General features: G+C 37.8%; 1 protein-coding gene across 1 annotated transcript in view; it reads left to right on the plus strand.

Moving 5' to 3' along the window:
• SUGCT (succinyl-CoA:glutarate-CoA transferase) overlaps window positions 1–17,160 on the plus strand; it is a 330,401-nt gene that overhangs the window by 43,781 nt on the left and 269,460 nt on the right. Inside the window, exon 7 of the mRNA XM_026843996.1 lies at window positions 2,830–2,973. Within this exon, the coding sequence (XP_026699797.1) occupies window positions 2,830–2,973 (144 nt within the window). The remainder of the gene's footprint in view (window positions 1–2,829; window positions 2,974–17,160) is intronic.

A 17,160-nucleotide genomic window follows, 5' to 3' on the forward strand; every position in this document is an offset into this window, starting at 1 on the left:
TTCATCTTTTCAAATGAGAAAAAGGGCATGTCCCGGTGCTGCCCCTAACTAGGGTTCAACCCAGCATGGCAGCTTTGTTTGCTTAAAGCTCTTTCTCCCTGAGTAGGACTACATTTTGTCCTCCTACCAGAGCAGTAATACTACTTTTGGCTGGCAGGGGTGGTGGTGGTGGTTGTTACTTTTAACATAATTCGCTTGAATAAAAGCTACTGTATAGATCTTTACTTTGCTCAGGGAAGTAGTATAACTTTAGCTACACACCTGTGCTATGAGAAGCTCCATCCAAAGGCAGGTATTTCTCTGTGTGTAGCTTTATCCTTCATATAAAGCAGAATAAATCCATTTCACACTACTTACAGCGATGCACCTTGCCACAGAAAGGCTGGTTTATGGCACAGGTGGACATTAGCATCTGATTAAAGGGTGAAAAATGGCAGCTACACATGGATCTTGGTAGAAAGACCAAGGAGGAGTAGAAATTGTGTGGACTGCTGTAGAATTATAGGTTGTGAAGTGTTAGGATGAAGTAAAGCAAATGTATTAAAAATAACATAGCAGTATAGTGCTAGTAGTTTGTAGGAGTGTTCCAGTAAGGGGAAATTGTGAAAGTATTTTTAGAATAACTGAGGCAAAGGAAGTGTTTGCTTTAAAACATTAGGTAGTTTAAGTATTTGATGAGGAAGGTGCTGGAATCAAGGCTTGAGAAGGCAAATTCGTATGTAGCAATCTATTGAAAGAATTCTGATTTTTGTATGATCAAAGTGTAGTTTTTCTTCATCAAGGCTGAAATTAATGACCCTTTGAAAACAGTGGGAAGTGTTTTCAAAATAAGAATGTTGCTGCACATCTCTTTGCAAAATCTTAAGGTTTTTTTTTTGTTTTTTTTTTTTTTTTTTTTTTTCTACTTATCCCAGCATCTTAGCTGTAATGAAGAAAGAACAATTCAACAAACTGAGAACTCGCAGCAGACAATATAGGGGAAACATTATTGTTTTTCATTTGTATTTCTCAGCGATATCTCTGAGGAGCCAAAAACTTCTCATGCTAATTAGTTTTCTCAGTGGGTCTGTGCGTATAAAAATAAAGAACTTCCTTTTCTGTTTTTCCTCACAGTTGGGTATAAAGGGAGTGATAAATGGATGGCACCTTTGAGTTGTCCTTTCTATTGGGAAGCTGGAGTAGCTTATCATAGAGCGTGGAGAAGGAAGAAGTAAGAGTTTCTTCAAAACAGAAGTACTTCCTAAAGCACTGTTAACTTAAGGATGTGTAGTTTATACATTATCTTTAATATCTAGGCTATAGATAGCCACAGAGTTATCCTTACTTCAGTTTAAATAACAGTAACTGAGATTTAAAAAAATAACAGCCATATTTAATACAGATTTTATAATTTTGTTTAGTCACATTTATGATATCAATAAAATATCAGCCTTTTCCATCTTACATAGAAAATATTGTACTATTTCTTTTTTATCCCAGAACTGACCTTTTACTGCAATTGATAATGCAATATGATAATATTTTTTTAAAAACAATTTTTGACGTTTATATGACTCAGTATCAGACTTAGATAAATCTTGTTGGAGTGCAAAAGAAAAAAAAATGGTGAAAATCAATTTTAAATTTTTTACGTGAAACCAAGACACTTAAAAATAATTATCGGTAAACATAATCTGCTTGCAATCTTAAAATATGACTGCACTTAGCAGTTTAGACATGACTAATTAAAGTAATTCTGTCAATTCAATTTTGTTGAATTTATGATGGATTATCTTAAAGGCATTTATGGGAACTTTGACAAACAGTTATTGTTTATCAATTATCCTGATTTTAAGTTGGCTTATGGTAGACTGACTTACGTGCTGAAACTCTGAAACAGTCTCATTAGCTTTGCGCTGCTGTTTGTGGACTGTACTTCCAGGGCAAGCAATTGCTGACAGAATCTGAGCATCTGACCTCAGACTTTCCAAAGTAGGAAATGGGAGAACATCTCAGTGGAAGCACCTTTAAGTTCCTATAGTAAAAGCCTACCTTGACCGAAATTAGAATTTCATTTTGGCATTGATTGCAGAGGGGCCGTATTTAATGCTAATGATAAGGAAAGTCCTAAAACACATGATCTAAAATGAAGATTCTTCCCTTGATGCCAGAAAAAGGGATGTCATACTGAAAAGGGTATTTGACCCAACAACTTTTCAGTGATCATTAGTCGGATGGCCAAGAATTTGCATGTATTTACATGTGTAATGTGTACATGTATAAAGAAAACAAAGTTGGTTTTGTTTTCCTACTTGAAGCCTGCAGTGCGTGTGTTGGAAAATACAAAACTGAGATTTGGCTGAGGCAGGGCCAGGAGAGAAGGGAGAAAAAGAGAGTGAGAAGAGCAAAGCAATATGGTTCTGCCTTTCAAACAGACATGCACCCCGTTTAGCAAACTGTGGAAATCCTTTAGATCTTTGGCTTCTAGACATCATGAAATTCAGTTTTCACTGGATTCTCTTGTCCCTAACAGTATCTCTTTCCTTTAAGCATTGGTAAGTTGAAGCATTTAGGGCACAAAAATAGCATAATAAATCATTCATAATTTGCAGTCTGCAGCATTGTGGAGTTACAGCATTGTGTAGGTACTGCCACAATATCTAGTTTTTGTACTTCAGTTCACTCAAAGATACCCTTATTTCTTGCAGTTTGCAACGCAGAAACATAAACATTTCTTCAGATGAGTCTTCAGAATGCGCTATAACAAAAAATAATGTTTTGCCTCTGCTTGTTTTCTTTTTTTGTTGTTTTGTTTGTCTTGTTTTGAAGTGTTTTCTTTTTTTTCTTTAGGATGGTGAGCCAGTTAGACCAGGAGTAGCCATGACAGATCTTGCTACTGGGTTGTATACATATGGAGCAATTATGGCTGGTTTACTTCAGAGGTATAAGACGGGGAAAGGACTGCACATTGACTGCAATCTCTTGTCATCTCAGGTAGGAGTTTTAAAAAATTGCTTTTAGTTGTGTAGATGTTTGAACCCAAGAGTACCATTTTGACATAAATTAATGCAAATTAGTTAGTACAACTAATGACAACAGTAATAATGACAGAAATGGCATTAGTGACAATCTCCTCATTCTGCCACTCTGGAAGTGACCATTTTATACGACATGGTTATAGTTACTAGTGCAGTACGTTTGGTTTTCAATTTTTACAAAGATCCTCCACGTTCTTTGAAAACATGGGTTAATCAAGGTTTATAATATCCCTGAGATTGTAAGTAACAGTTGTAGTAGATAATTTGAGATAGACAAACATAAGTGGTGAAACCACTATTGGAAGGGAGGCCTCAACACTGGGTAGTATTACTACCAGAGCGACTGAATTGTGCAAAATGACCCAGAGTAATCAGGTATCACCCAGGTGTCAAAAGTAACGTAATCCAGGAGGTCTGCCTTTTGACTCTGAGAATTAAAGAATAAAGTAATCTTGAAGATGCGGCATTTTTTCTAGGCACATTAAAGAGAAATCTCATCAAAATTGTTAAGACAAAGATGTTTTGGTCATGAAAGGTACACCATATACCACGAGTAATAGGAATGTTAAATTGTCTTTGAACATTTAAGAACCATTGGTGCAATGATTTATAATTCACAAAAAATGAAGTGATGTTGGTATGAGCTGCATATGATCAGATGATCTATGTTGTCTTGCTAATGTAGATAACTGCTAGCAGCAGCTGGGTATCTGGTGCATAGGAATTTTTGTGTACGTTTTCAAATGTTCATCAAAACTGTACGCAGTACTATTAAAGCTACTGAAGTGCTCTGTTCTTTTCATCTTTATTCAACTGTGGTTTTCTACACATTATACCTGTCAGTACAGTTGAGAGATGATAAAGTGCCCGTTGTGCAAAATGTTGTCCCTGGTATGAGCAGGAGGTTGGACGGGATGACCTCCAAAGGTTCCTTCCCACCTACATTATAGTGTGATAATAATGATCGAGACTAACGATTGAAGTTGCTCTTGTTTTAATACCTACTACTCTTGTTTAAATACCTGCTGAAATCAGATCTGGAAAGGAGGGGAAGCCCTTGCTGAAATCAACAAAGAATTTTTCATTTGTTTCAGAAACGTTTGTAAGGTCTGGGCTTTTCATCATACTTATGTATGTTTGTAAATGTTGTGTCTGTATTTGAAAAATGTAACAAGCAGTTAGAAAAATATTTTAAATGTATGTTAAACTCTTATTAAATATTTTGTATATATATGGAAGTATTTTTTTTGTTTAAGGTATCACAATGCTTTATATTATGGCAACTTCTCCTTCATCTTTGTAATTTCTAATTTTTATTAAAAGGACTTGTGGTAATTTCTATTAATTTCCAGAGTAACTCTTGTTATTTTTTGATTCCTTGTTCCACTGCTTTTTGGCTTTTTTTTTAATGGAGCCTTCTTAATTATTTTTTAGTATCCTATGAAATGATGATTATAAGAACAGTTGCAGTTAGGTGTTGCTGTAACTCTCTTATTTTATTTCACCTTACATTGTCATCTCATTTGTCTTTAGAATCTTTTTCCTTGGTTAGGACAGACTTGGCTATGTACAGAAGTGTTCTCATATTGCAAAATTTCCATTTGAAGTTCCACATCATCATTCGTTAGGCCACTCACTGGCATACAAAAGAAATGAAAACTTGAGTTAGATGTTAGTGAAAAAATCATGATATGTGCTGTTTGACTTCTATGTGTTTAGCTGAAGAAGTACTAAATGGTGAAGGGAGAGTTTGATGATTTTTTAAATTGATTTTTTATTATTGTTTTATTGATTGATTTTTTTGTTATCACATTACAGTTATCCAGAAGTTAAGAAGTAATTCCATACATTCACACTCTTATTGCAAAATATACTTCAGTGTTGAGTAAATGAAACTGAAATAAGTTGGTGTTTTGGAAGAGAGCATGGGTATGACCTGTCATTCAGAAAGAAGCTATTTTGTTTTAGATGACATTATTCAGCCCAAATTAACTTTAGGGTGTTGGCCTCAGACTGTAATGAGAACATTTATTAAATTGGAAAAAATATTTGTGGATGAGATACTGGGGTCCCACGTGATCATTCCCATTAAAAAAATGTGTTAAAATGAAGAAAAACATAACTGACAGCTCAGTCTTTTCTGAGAACAGCTAGTTTTCCTGGTTCATTTTCTTTCTTTTTACGACGAATTGCTCTTGCAATACTTTTGGTGGTAATTTTTTTTTTTTTAAATGGAAAGTTAGATAATTGCTGTGATACGATCAGGTTCTTGAAAGATCCATGCTTTCAAAGGGATTATGGTTTTTCATACCAAGCTGAGATATGTAAAGCTAGCTCTTCTTCATTTGATGAATGTTTAAAAAGAATGGCCTTTTGAAGTCTCTCACGGATTCTGCCAAAACAATAAGGATCCTAAAGTTGTAGATTTTTAGTTTGTTAGATTCTTGTTGCAGTTGATTAATGGTGGGATCTAGAGGTCAAAGAAATGCATCATGATAACTTTTCCTTCAGTGCGAGTCTCACTGGAGCGTAGTATTTTCCAGTGAGAGAAAAAGGAATCTTTTTTCTGTGTGTAAAACAAAAGCACTACTGAACCATCCTCCTATTAATAGCATTACGACAGCAGGGACCTGTAATGAAACTTTTGGCTTTTGTCAGTATTTCATGCACTGAGCTAATATAGCAGCATGCTTGAAACTTTTGTCCATCCCTTCATCTGAACTGAGAATCATGAAGCTGGCCTATACATATGTCTTCACGGAGCAGCGTTGATGACTCTGACTATGTCAGAAAGGGAAAAAACCTGCGGGGTTAAAGCACTTAGGCAATTAGAAATCCCTGAAAAATGCTCTGTGTGTTTTATGGAAAAGCCCCCTAGCATGTACGTATCCAGTGTCTGTGCTATCACGTTTCTGTATGCCTTATATAAATGCAAGAGGATTTTTTTAATGGGGTTTTTTTACGGGGAGGGCGAGGGCTGGAGGATGCTTTTGATACAAATTTCCTGCACAGATATGGTAGTGACAGAGAGCATTGAACTGAATTCAACTGCCAATGAAAACGATCTGAAGCTTTTAAAATAAATATCCCACTGACTGGCAAATTTGTTTAGTATTTAACTGGTCTGTGTAGAACCAAATGATAAGTAAAATCCTGTTCTCTGAAGAAATGATTTTTTTAGGTTATCTTAAAAAGACCTCTTTCTCTCAAATTCTGTATATCATACATTTTTGCCCTATAGCTTTATAACAGCAGCTTATTGCTACCAAAGAGGATTTCTTTCCCCACAATATAGAATTCTAGGTTTTTATTGACAGGAGAGATACGGTGACTGCTAGGATGTGGTTTTGCAGTGAGCACTAACTTTCTATATCTCTCATCTATAAACTTTTAACCCATGTCATACAATTCCTTTGAAATTTTTGACTTTTAGATGATTTACAGTTGTCAGCTCCAGACCTTTCAGCATCTAAATAGTGTCCTTTAGATGATGCTAGTAAATAAGAAGGAAGTGGGTTTTGGATTTGGTTCCAATTATGCAATTGTGCCTTTTCTTCTGTTGTGGCTTAAAAAAAAAATCTCTTGGAAGTTTTAATATCCTTCCTGTATTTAATTACAACCAGGCTCCAACAAATACTGTAATAAGTTGGTTTCTCTTGGATTGAAAGTCTGCAAGAAGTATTTCACATTGAACATTTCTGCAATTTTGGAGTGTATTTTTTTTTTTCCCAGATTCCACAGACAGGATAATGTGGTTAATACTGTTTGTATTATATGATTGTTCATCAGACACTTCTCTGCTTCTCATTATTATGTTTTAGCTTGTATGTGCCATAGCAAACTCTTAATCTTCTCAAAAATTTGAAGTGACCTTAGAAAAGCCTACCAAATTGGTATAAATTATTATCTGTATTCCATCTTTGTGCTTTAGTTTGGCAGTTAGTTTACTGAGATAATGGTGAGGTTTAGAAACTATTAGTTTTTGTTTCTGCATCACTTTTTTCCCAAGACGACTGTGTGTAAGGCTATCTATTTAAGTGCTTTTAGTGCTCTCTATTCAGGGCTTTAATGACATGTCTTTTACAAATTATTGAGTATAGGTGAAACTGGTGACAATTACATACTGCCTGTAGGATATATATGACAGCACAGAATCCCCGAGTAGTAAGCTCTGTGAGAAATATCAATCTCAAATGCTGTTCAGGTGTCTTGACTGTATCTTGTTTCACTGCTTGCTAACTGAGAGCTGTGAGCTGACTGAATACAGAGAGAAAATCTGCTTTTTAAGAGGTCATTGCTGCTGGTGATTTTGGAGGCCAGCTAGGAGGACTATTACACAGTTGTCTTGTTTTTGGGTATGGTTTGAATAAGCAGTTCTTTTTTTACAAGCTTATAAAGCACCATCTTTGCAAAACATTGTATTCTTCATCGCTGTCATGATAAAAAATTGTGTATGTGCTGTATGGAGATGTCTTTTTCACTGCATAGCTCTGATATGGAAAGATAATAAAACCTGAATTAATGTGAACGTTTCTTTAAATATATACTGTGCATTAAACACTTTTCTTGGCTACTATTCTTGATAATTTCCACTGAGAACATCAATATAACTAAGAACAGAAATTATCCCTTGGCATCTTAAGTAGTCGGAATTTTATTGAATAGACCAGAAGAAGACCATACTAACATGACAGTAACTCAATTTAATATTGGCCTCTGTGGAATGTGTGTTGTGATTTCTAATGATTAGTTATGCAGAATTCATTGGTAGTTCATACTCCAACTGGATCTTGGATTTATTTAGTGGCTTCCTTTACTCTGTAAAAAGGGTGCATGCCTATATTGCAAGGGAATTTCTTCTTTAGCTTGCTATCTGTCAGTAAATTCTGTGCCTTTTTGTCTTTGCTACTATTGTTCTTGTGGTAATGAAACTAAGCCTGAATGTGTTGCAGCTTAATTTTCCTATGGTGAGTTACCTCTGTCATCAATTAGAGAAAGACTATGAAGGAGGTTAAAAAAAAAAAAAGCCCCTTTAATACATAGCAAAAATAAAATGGCTATCTGAAGTGGATAGGGGAGAGTTTGAAGCCAAAGGGAGACATTTCTTTTAATGAGTTTATTATTTAGATGACCTTTGAATAAGGGTGTAATTCTGGAAATGGAGTCAAGATGTTTGTTGTAGTTTATTACCAGCAGATCATATTTCGGGATTGTGCTAAGTATTAGGGAAAGAAGGGTAACCTGGGTAGTTATGGGAACAATTTAAGCAACTAATGGCAGAATAAGTACTTTTAGTGTACTCCAAAAGCTCACCCCTCCCTCTAAACTCATGGAAGCCTTCAGAAGTTCTTCTGTAAATTGGTCAAATTTGGATAGGGCCTTTCAACACCTTATACACTATTTATTTATGTAGATAACAAGGAAAAGGGCTGTAACTTGATGGAAGAGGTTTCAATTTTATGTCATGGAAAATTTCAAGTTAGCAAACCAACTTCTACGTGCTGTTGATCCTCTGGAAATCTAATAAACCTTAACATGTATGTCATTTTTGGGTATGCTGATGGAATGCTAGCTAAGGTTTTAACACTGCTAAACCTTTTTGGTGTTTGGTCACCTCAGGTAGCTCTGATTGAAATTTCTCTGTAAATTATAAAAAAGGTGAAGTAAAGAACGACTGAAACAAATTTGGACTAATGACTTCTTTTTGGTCTAATGGAGTTCTGCTCCCATGACAGTCTGTGTTTCTCTGTGTTTGTATTATTCAGCACAGTATTATTTCTGGCTCATGAATTAAATTGCAAACTCTTTATGGAGTAGTGACGTGTGATTAGGCCAGTGGACATAATACATTAGTTATGTATTATATTGTAGTGAAAGCTAGAAAAAAACTTGTTCAGACTCTAAAAGTCAGAGTTCAGTTAATTGTAAAAATGTTTTGCCTTCGTTGGAATGAATATGTATAGTACTAGAGTTCTCTGATAAAATATGTGAAGTTATTTTCATTCAAGCTTACTCTGTAATATAACTTTTTAGGTTTTTTTTGTGGTACTATTTAAATATTTTTGCAGATGAATTAAGGAAAAACTTCTTTCTTCAGAGAATCATTTACAAATTTGTCATTATTCAAACTGCATTATCAAGCAGAAGTGCCATCTTTTGACTCCAGACTCGTTGGTAATACGAACTCATTTATTTCTCAGATCAAATAGAACTTTGGACCATGTCTCTGACTTTGGACAAGTCTGACTTGTGTACTGTTTAACAGCTCAGTAGATAAACCACATCTGCATTGCGGACAGCATTAAGGTGCTCGAAAAAGCATTGTGGGTGACCGAATGGTGGGTGTTCATTAACACTGCAGAGGCACAGAAATATAACTTTGTGCATTGTAAAACAACCTATTTCAAACATTTCATCCAATTGCGTGGGGTTGTTTCTTGTGTGATCCCTGTGGTGCACTAGCACATAAGTACTTAATGGGCAGTGTCCAGAGATCTTGAAGTGTTACAACTAATGTCAGTGTTGTTCTGCTCAAGTAGTACTGTTATGACGAGAGGATATTGACCTGTGATAATAGGGGTGGAATATTTGCACATTTCTCACCCAGCCAAATAGACATGTCTCATTTCTGTATGTGCCTCCCTATGTATCAAACGAAAAATCTAAAAATCTACCTGCTTGCAGTGCTGCAGCACAAGCTATTAAGATTACTATTATTTCTGTGGAGGGACAGTTCTCCACAGATGAGATGAAAATGACATTGTCAGGAGGAGACAAACACACTTAAGACTCTTTTTTCTGTGCAATTATTCATGCTGATAAATGTGAAGACAAAAAGATGAGTGCTGTAAATAGCTAGGTGTATGTATTATTTTCATTGTAAATGGCACTGTTTCTAATGATAAGATCAAAAGTGAAAAGTGACTTAATATGGCTGCTTTTGGATGCTGGCATCTTTCCATGGAAAATCATCCTTATTACTGCTTAAATAAAACCATAGAATCCTTCACAAAGTGTATGTAGCATCCACATTGGATACTACCCTATTACAAATAATAAGAAAAATTGCTACAGTTATTCTGATGCCTGTCCTCACAGGTAATTAATTTTTATACGAGCAAAATCTGTTTGTCTGGATTTTATTAGTATGTTTTGCTCTCTTCATTCTCAGCTGTCAAATATAGCTACCGGTTTTAGAATAGAATAGAATCGTTTAGGTTGGAAAAGGCCTTTAAGATCATCAAGTCCAACTGTTAACTTAGCACTGCCAAATCCACCACGAAACCATGTCCTTAATAGTCACGTCTACATGATTTTTAAATACCTTCAGGGATGGTGACTCAACCAATTCCCTGGGCAGCCTATTCCAATGCTTGACAACCCCTTTGGTGAAGAAATTTTTCCAAATATCCAGTCTAAACCTTCCCTGGTCAACTTGAGACTGTTGTCCTCTTGTCCTATTGCTTGTTACTTGGGAGAAGAGACTGACACCCACCTTGATACAATCTCCTCCCAGGTAGTTGTAAAGGGAGATATGGTCTCCCCTCAGCCTTGTTTTCTCCAGGCTAAACAACCTCTCAGCCTCTCCTTATAACTTCCCTCAGGTGCTCCTCATCAGACTTGGTCTCTAGACTCTTCACCAGCTTTGTTGCTCTTCTTTGGACTCATTCCAGCATCTCATTGTCTTTTTTGTAGTGAGAGGCCCCAAACTGAACACAATATTCAAGGTCCAGCCTCACCAGTTCCGAGTACAAGGGGAGTACATTTCCCCTTGCATTATGGGGGCTTCATTCTGCTCCCTGTCCCTGTCTTCCAGCTCAGGGGGCTGGGTACCCCGAGAAAACTGGCCTTACTATTAAAGCCTGAGGTGAAGAAGGCATTGAGTACCTCAGCCTTTTCCTCATCCTTTGTCGCTATGATTCTTCCTGCATCCAATAACAGATGGAGATTCTCCTTAGTCTTCCTTTTGTTGCTAATGCATTTTTAGAAATATTTTTTATCGTCTTTTACAGCAGTAGCCAGATTAATTCTAGCTGGGCTTTGGCCCATCTGATTTTCTGCCTGTATAACCTCACAGCATCTTTGTAATCCTCCTGAGTTGCCTGTCCCTTCTTCCAAGGGTCATAAACTCTCTTTTTTTCCCCGAGTTCCAGCCAAAACTCTCTGTTTAGCTGGGCTGGTCTTCTTCCCCACCAGCTTGTCTTTTGGCACATGGGGACAGCCTGCTCCTGTGCCTTTAAGATTTCCTTCTTGAAGAATGTCCAGCCTTCCTGGACTGCCTCCCAAGGGACTCTGTCAGTCAGTCTCCTAATCAGGCCAAATTCCACCCTCAGGAAGTCCATGGTAGCAGTTCTGCTGACCCTGCTCCTTACTTCTCCAAGAATCAAAAAATCTATCATTTTGTGACTGCTGTGCCCAAGACAGCCTCCAGCCATCACATCACCCACAATTCCTTCTCTGTTCACTAACATGTCCAGCAGGGCGCCTTCCCCTAGTTGGGTCCCTCAGCAGTGGTGTCAGGAAGTTATCTTCCACACACTCCAGGAACCTCCCAGACTGTTTCGTCTCTGCTGTATTGTATTTCCAGCAGACACCTGGTAAGTTGAAGTCGCCCATGAGAACAAGGGCTAGCGATTGTCAGACCTCTCCCAGCTGCTTATAGAATATTTCATCTGTCTCTTCATCCTGGTTGGGTGGTCTATATCAGACTCCCACCATGGTATCTGTCTTGTTGGCCTTCCCCTTGATTCTCACCCATAAATACTCAACCCCTTCATCACCATCATTAAGCTCTAGGCAGTCAAAACACTCCCTAACATACAGGGCTAACCCAGCGCCTCTCCTTCCGTGCCCATCCCTTCCGAAGAGTTTATAGCCACCCATTGCAGCACTCCAGTGGGGCGAATCATCCCACCGTGTTTCCATGATGGCAGCTGTGTCTATGTCATAGTTTTCCTGATACACAATGGCTTCCAGCTGCTCCTGTTTGTTGCCTGTGCTGTAGATGCTCTTCAGTCGGGCTATTGATCCTGCAACGTTTTTGGGGGAGAAGCCCTCATTCCTACGTGACCATTCTCAGGTGCTTCTGTGGTTTCTAACACATCAATAGCTTTCTGTCTTTGCTGCTGTGTGGATGTCCATCCCCTACCTCCACTGAGATGGCACACCAAAGGACCTCATTGGTGTGCCGCCCCAGGCTTACCTCTAGCGAGCCTGGATTTATTCCTTTCCCCCTTCAAATCTAGTTAAAGGTCTTTCAGTGAGCCCTCGTGCAAAGATCCTTTTCCCCCTTTGTGACAGGGTTACCCTGTGTGTTGCCAGCAGGCCTGGTGGTGTGTAAACTGACCCACGATCAAAAAGTCCAAAATTGTGACGGGGCTTGGAGCCAGGTATTGATCTGCTGACTCTTCCTGTTTCTTCCCTCATTTTTCCCTGTAACTGGAAGATAGAGGAGAACACTACTTGTGCTCCTGATCCCTTAACCAGTCTTCCCAAGGCCCTGAAGTCTCTCCTGATTGCCCTTGGACTTCTTGTTGCAACATCATTGCTGCCTACCTGAAAAATCAATAATGGGTAATAATCTGAGGGCCGTACCAGGGTAGGAAGCTTTCTCTTCACATCTTTAACCTGGGCCCCAGGGAGGCAGCAGACTTCCCTAAAAAGTGGATCAGGTCTGCATATTGGGTGTTCTGTTTGCTTCAGAAGGGAGTCACCTGTGACAATGACCTGTTTTTTTCTCTTTATGGAAGCAGTTTTGGTGAAGGGCACAGGACAACTTAACCTGGGTGGCACCTGTAAGCCAGAGAAACCATCATCCTTGTCACGGCTTTTTTCCACTTGCAGAGCCTGGTACTCGTTGTGCAGGGGCAGCCGGGTAGGTGGGGTGGTCACAGAAACGAGGTGTCTGATGTGCAGGGCAGAACTTGTTGCCATTGACCCCTGTCCCTTAAGTCGCCGTGTTCAGCCAAGTGGAGAAAGGATAGGGAATCCTCGTATGACGTGCCCTGTCTGCCTGTTGGGCCTGTCCCAGGGAAGGCAGGGTGCAGTTCCACTAGTCCATCTCTCTCACACCCCCTGATACTCCTCAGCCTACTCACCCCCTCTGGGAGCTCTGTCAGTAAGCTTAGGAGCTCCTCTCTTTGGGCACGCCTCTCGCAACTCAAATTGTTCTGTGTTTTGCAAGTATGCTTGCACTTCTTTGGATGAATAGGCGCCACTCCGCAAACTTGATCTGTACTATTTTCTAAACAATCAATGAAATACAAGCAGACATCATTACATAGAATTAAAAACCAGATAAGTTGTAATTCATATTAAATGCATAGGTTCTTGATCGAAAAGGTTATAATTAAGGAAGAATATGAGAAAATGTGTTTTAGTGTTAAAAAGAAATGTGTAAAATGTAGGAGAAGAAACTTTTTATAAGTTAAAATTTGCCCGGACTTAGTAAAGCTGTGTGAAAATACATAGTGTAATGCCTTTAAGGTTTCAGTGTATATAAATTCTTTCTCTAGAGAAGATGAAGACTTGAGGAAATTATTGTAGAAGTGTAATTTATAGTTAAGGTTGTCTGATATGTCTGTTATCAGAGTCTGATTTTAGTTTTTATAACTTTGCCAAAGTTTTAAATGTTTTGGCTGAATTTTCCATGTCATGGAATTGCCAAAAAGTGATTTGTTTTCAAAGTTGCTATTAAAATGATTTTTTTTTTTTTTTTTTTTTTTTTCTCCTCCTGAGAAACTTAGTGCCTTCATTCTTTGGAGTGGAAACTTGAAATCTGGCAGATGAATCACCCTTGTTTCAGGGAAGTGTCTTTTGAAAGGAACACAGGATGGCAGAAGGTGCAATGTGTATGACAGATGATGTGCATAAAGGCTGGTAGGGGCTCTCTAATAGATTTGGTGGAGTGGTTGGGCTGTGTATTCCTGAATAAGTTAAAAGTAAATATTCACTAAATACCTATGAACTAACTGAGTCAGAAGTTCGATAGAAAAATAATATAGGATGGTGTGGTTAAGGTTTGTGTATAAATGCACCAAGATCTTGCACAGTGTACAGACTAACTTTGGAGTTCTTTTTTTTTTACCCCAAATACTCTCTTTAACAGATTTTTTTTTAAAGTGATGGATTCCTTAGAGCTGTTCCTGTGTTGTTATGAAGCTGAAACAAGAATTTTGCAGTGGTTGAAGTAGTATGGTTTTATATACTTTCAGAAAAAGCTGATTAGTATTTTATTTTAATCAAGACAGTGTAATTTATTCTTCATTTTAAAATGTTGCTTTCTTCAACCGGAGCTTATTTAAAAGAATTTTTTTTCTCTTTCATGCCAGTGCTGTCTAATAGATTCTATCATGAGGATTTTTATTTCTGATCCTTCAGCTAATTTTCATTTGAGTGTGTGTAGATTTGGGTTTTGTTGTTTTTGTTGTTTTGTTTTGTTTTGTTTTGTTTTGTTTTTTCCCCAGTGGAGACTAAGAAGAGATAGAAGACTATTTAACATTTACTTTATCCTGAAACTGTGTGCTGAATAATACATATTTTTGGAATTTCAAGTCCTACATTTGTTAGTTGCATCAATCTTTGCTATTGTTAATACTAATTGAATCTTACTCAGGAGATGATCTCCATGCTGTGGGAAGCACAGAAGCATTCATTCTGGTCTTTTATAAACTCTAAATAACTCATTAAAAAATCATTTGTAGATCAGTTCTTTTTGTTGTTGCATTTCATTGAACTTAGTTAACAGTTCTCTGCTACGCAAATCCCTTGAATTTTTGAAGATGCCTCAGTTTCTCAATGCAGTCTAAACTTTTTATTAAAACAGGAGTTGTTTTCAGCCATCATTTTCACACTAAAAATATATCTACACATTTGTGCACTTTAAAGTCTATTTTGCTCTTTCTAGCTTTCTTCCCCTTTGAGAATCCATGTTCAAAATAGCGTTTTGAAATACATTACCTTTGTATTTATCATTGCATGGATTTTTTTATTGTTTCTAGTTCATTAAGCACCTCCTAGCACATCATTTCTGGTGACTGTGTGATTTGCTGTGTGCTCTTTGATCAAGTAGCTAACTTTAATTATCAAGTCCCACAAGCTGCATGTGATTATTGGTAGAGTTGGATATCTGCTTAAGTGTCTGGTTGGAAGGCCCTAAAACATCACCTAATATGAGACCTGTTCTAAAATTGATTTTATCTTGACAAGATTGTATTTGTGGCTGGGATTATACTGTTTGCTGATGCTTCAGTGCCAGGATTTTTCTTTTGTGAAGGGTGAATTCATGATCACTTCCTGGAGGTTCATATTAAAAGAAATCAGCATCACCAGGAATACAACGCTTTTTACCCAGAGAACAGTGTTCATAACATGACCACAGACATTGTCTAAAGAGGGTGCTGACTCTTTAACTGTAAGCTTTGGCCTATGTGATACTAGTCTTGCCTTTTTAGTTAGCTTTTGTGGGCCAAAGTCATTCATGACCTTTGCTGCTCTGCAGATGTAGGGACATCACGGATGAATTTGTAAAATCTTGTTCCTTTGCGGGCAGTGGCTTTGGTGTGTACTTGCAGGTGGGTCTGTCTGCCTGGCCTGTGGGCATATGGCACTCTTGAGCTGAGTTTTAGCTCCTGCAGAGCTCTCAACTGCAGGCTAGACGGGAGGCTCTTAGGTGCCCAGACATAAGGTGATGTGCATTGACAGCTCCTGGTAAGGCTGTGGCTTCCTCCCTGGGCCCTGTGGAATGGACTGCCTTGAATTGTGGCAGCTTCCTTGCTTCTGTGCAGGGCTGTGGTTCCTGCTGCCTGGTTCATTCCTTCAGGAGTTTGAAACACAGTTGCTTGTCTCAAAACCAGTAGAACAGCACGGTTCTTTGTGGCGGAGTGCCGTGTCCTGAGCCAGTTGGGTCAGTGCTGAGGACGTAACATAAAACATGTGTGCTCTGTCTGTGGCAGCAGTGAGATGACTGCAGACTAGTAACAGCTTATTTCTACTCTCATTAAGCTTTGTGGCTAAATGTAATTAGACTTCAGTTGGAAGAGTGGGGTTTTCTTCTAAATGGAGTGGGGTTTCCTTGGTAGCGATAGAGGTTTTTGGTTTTCATGTTTTTTTAAATGACAAAAACCACTCAAGATGTAAGAGCTGATGGTCACCCCATGCACATGTCCATGAAAGCAGCTTCAGTACAGATATACAAATGAGAAGAGCAATGGGTAACTGCAAAAAATTAATCAAACTTGAATGTTGATTTATTAGCATCAAGATATTTATTGCAACATGCAAAGGGGAAGACATGTAATACAGCAGAATCAGTCATTAGGGAAATAGCAGCATAGGATCAGTGATTTTAAGAGAGCTTTCTTAGTGTGCACCAAATGAGGATTGTGGTCTATGAACATGAGTTTTTCTCATGTAAAGATCTTTTTTTCCATGTCACCAGAAGAATGGAGAAGGTGTAAGTGGAAGATTATTGGTCTTTGAACAACAGAAGCCACTGAAATTTTCCAGGATGATTGCTTTTACAAAGTTATAAATTAATATTTGGATTACTAGTTCAGTAGTATAGCGTAAAATAAGTTATCTGTGCTGCTGTAAAACACCCATGTCTCAAAGTTCCTAAAAGGCAGTCTACATGCCTGCTTTAAGACAAAGTAAACAAAGCATGAGAAAAAAAAAAAAATTACATTGGCTAAGAGTCAAAGCCTTGTTAAGATACATGACAGGAAAGCAGACACAAAATTGGAGGGAGAAGAAAGTAAAGAATATAATTAAAATGTTATTTTCTCCTCTTTCCAGTTACCTGTCGTCTTTTGTTATTCATATACACTTGTTGAACTTGGATGTAAATGATTGATTGACTCAGTGAACGCATTGTAATAAATTATGTTTGATGTGTTATCTTGAAAAAAAATCTTTTGAAATTCTGTCTCTTTTCTTTGTCTGCTCACCTTGTGGCTTTTAATATCGTGTTTCCCATCTGTCAGATTCCATCATAAGCTAAGCATAACTTTTCAGACCTTAATGCAGTTCCCTTTTTGTTCTGGTTTAAGTAAGTATGTAACGCAAATATGTGATTTGGCCGTCAACAGTAATATCAGAAAAGAATGTTGAAGTGTGTGTTCCCTTTACTGATGTGAAATAAATG

The sequence above is a fragment of the Athene cunicularia genome, assembly GCF_003259725.1.
Source record: "Athene cunicularia isolate RWA chromosome 2 unlocalized genomic scaffold, athCun1 chr2_part2, whole genome shotgun sequence".
Classification (NCBI taxonomy): Eukaryota; Metazoa; Chordata; class Aves; order Strigiformes; family Strigidae; genus Athene; species Athene cunicularia.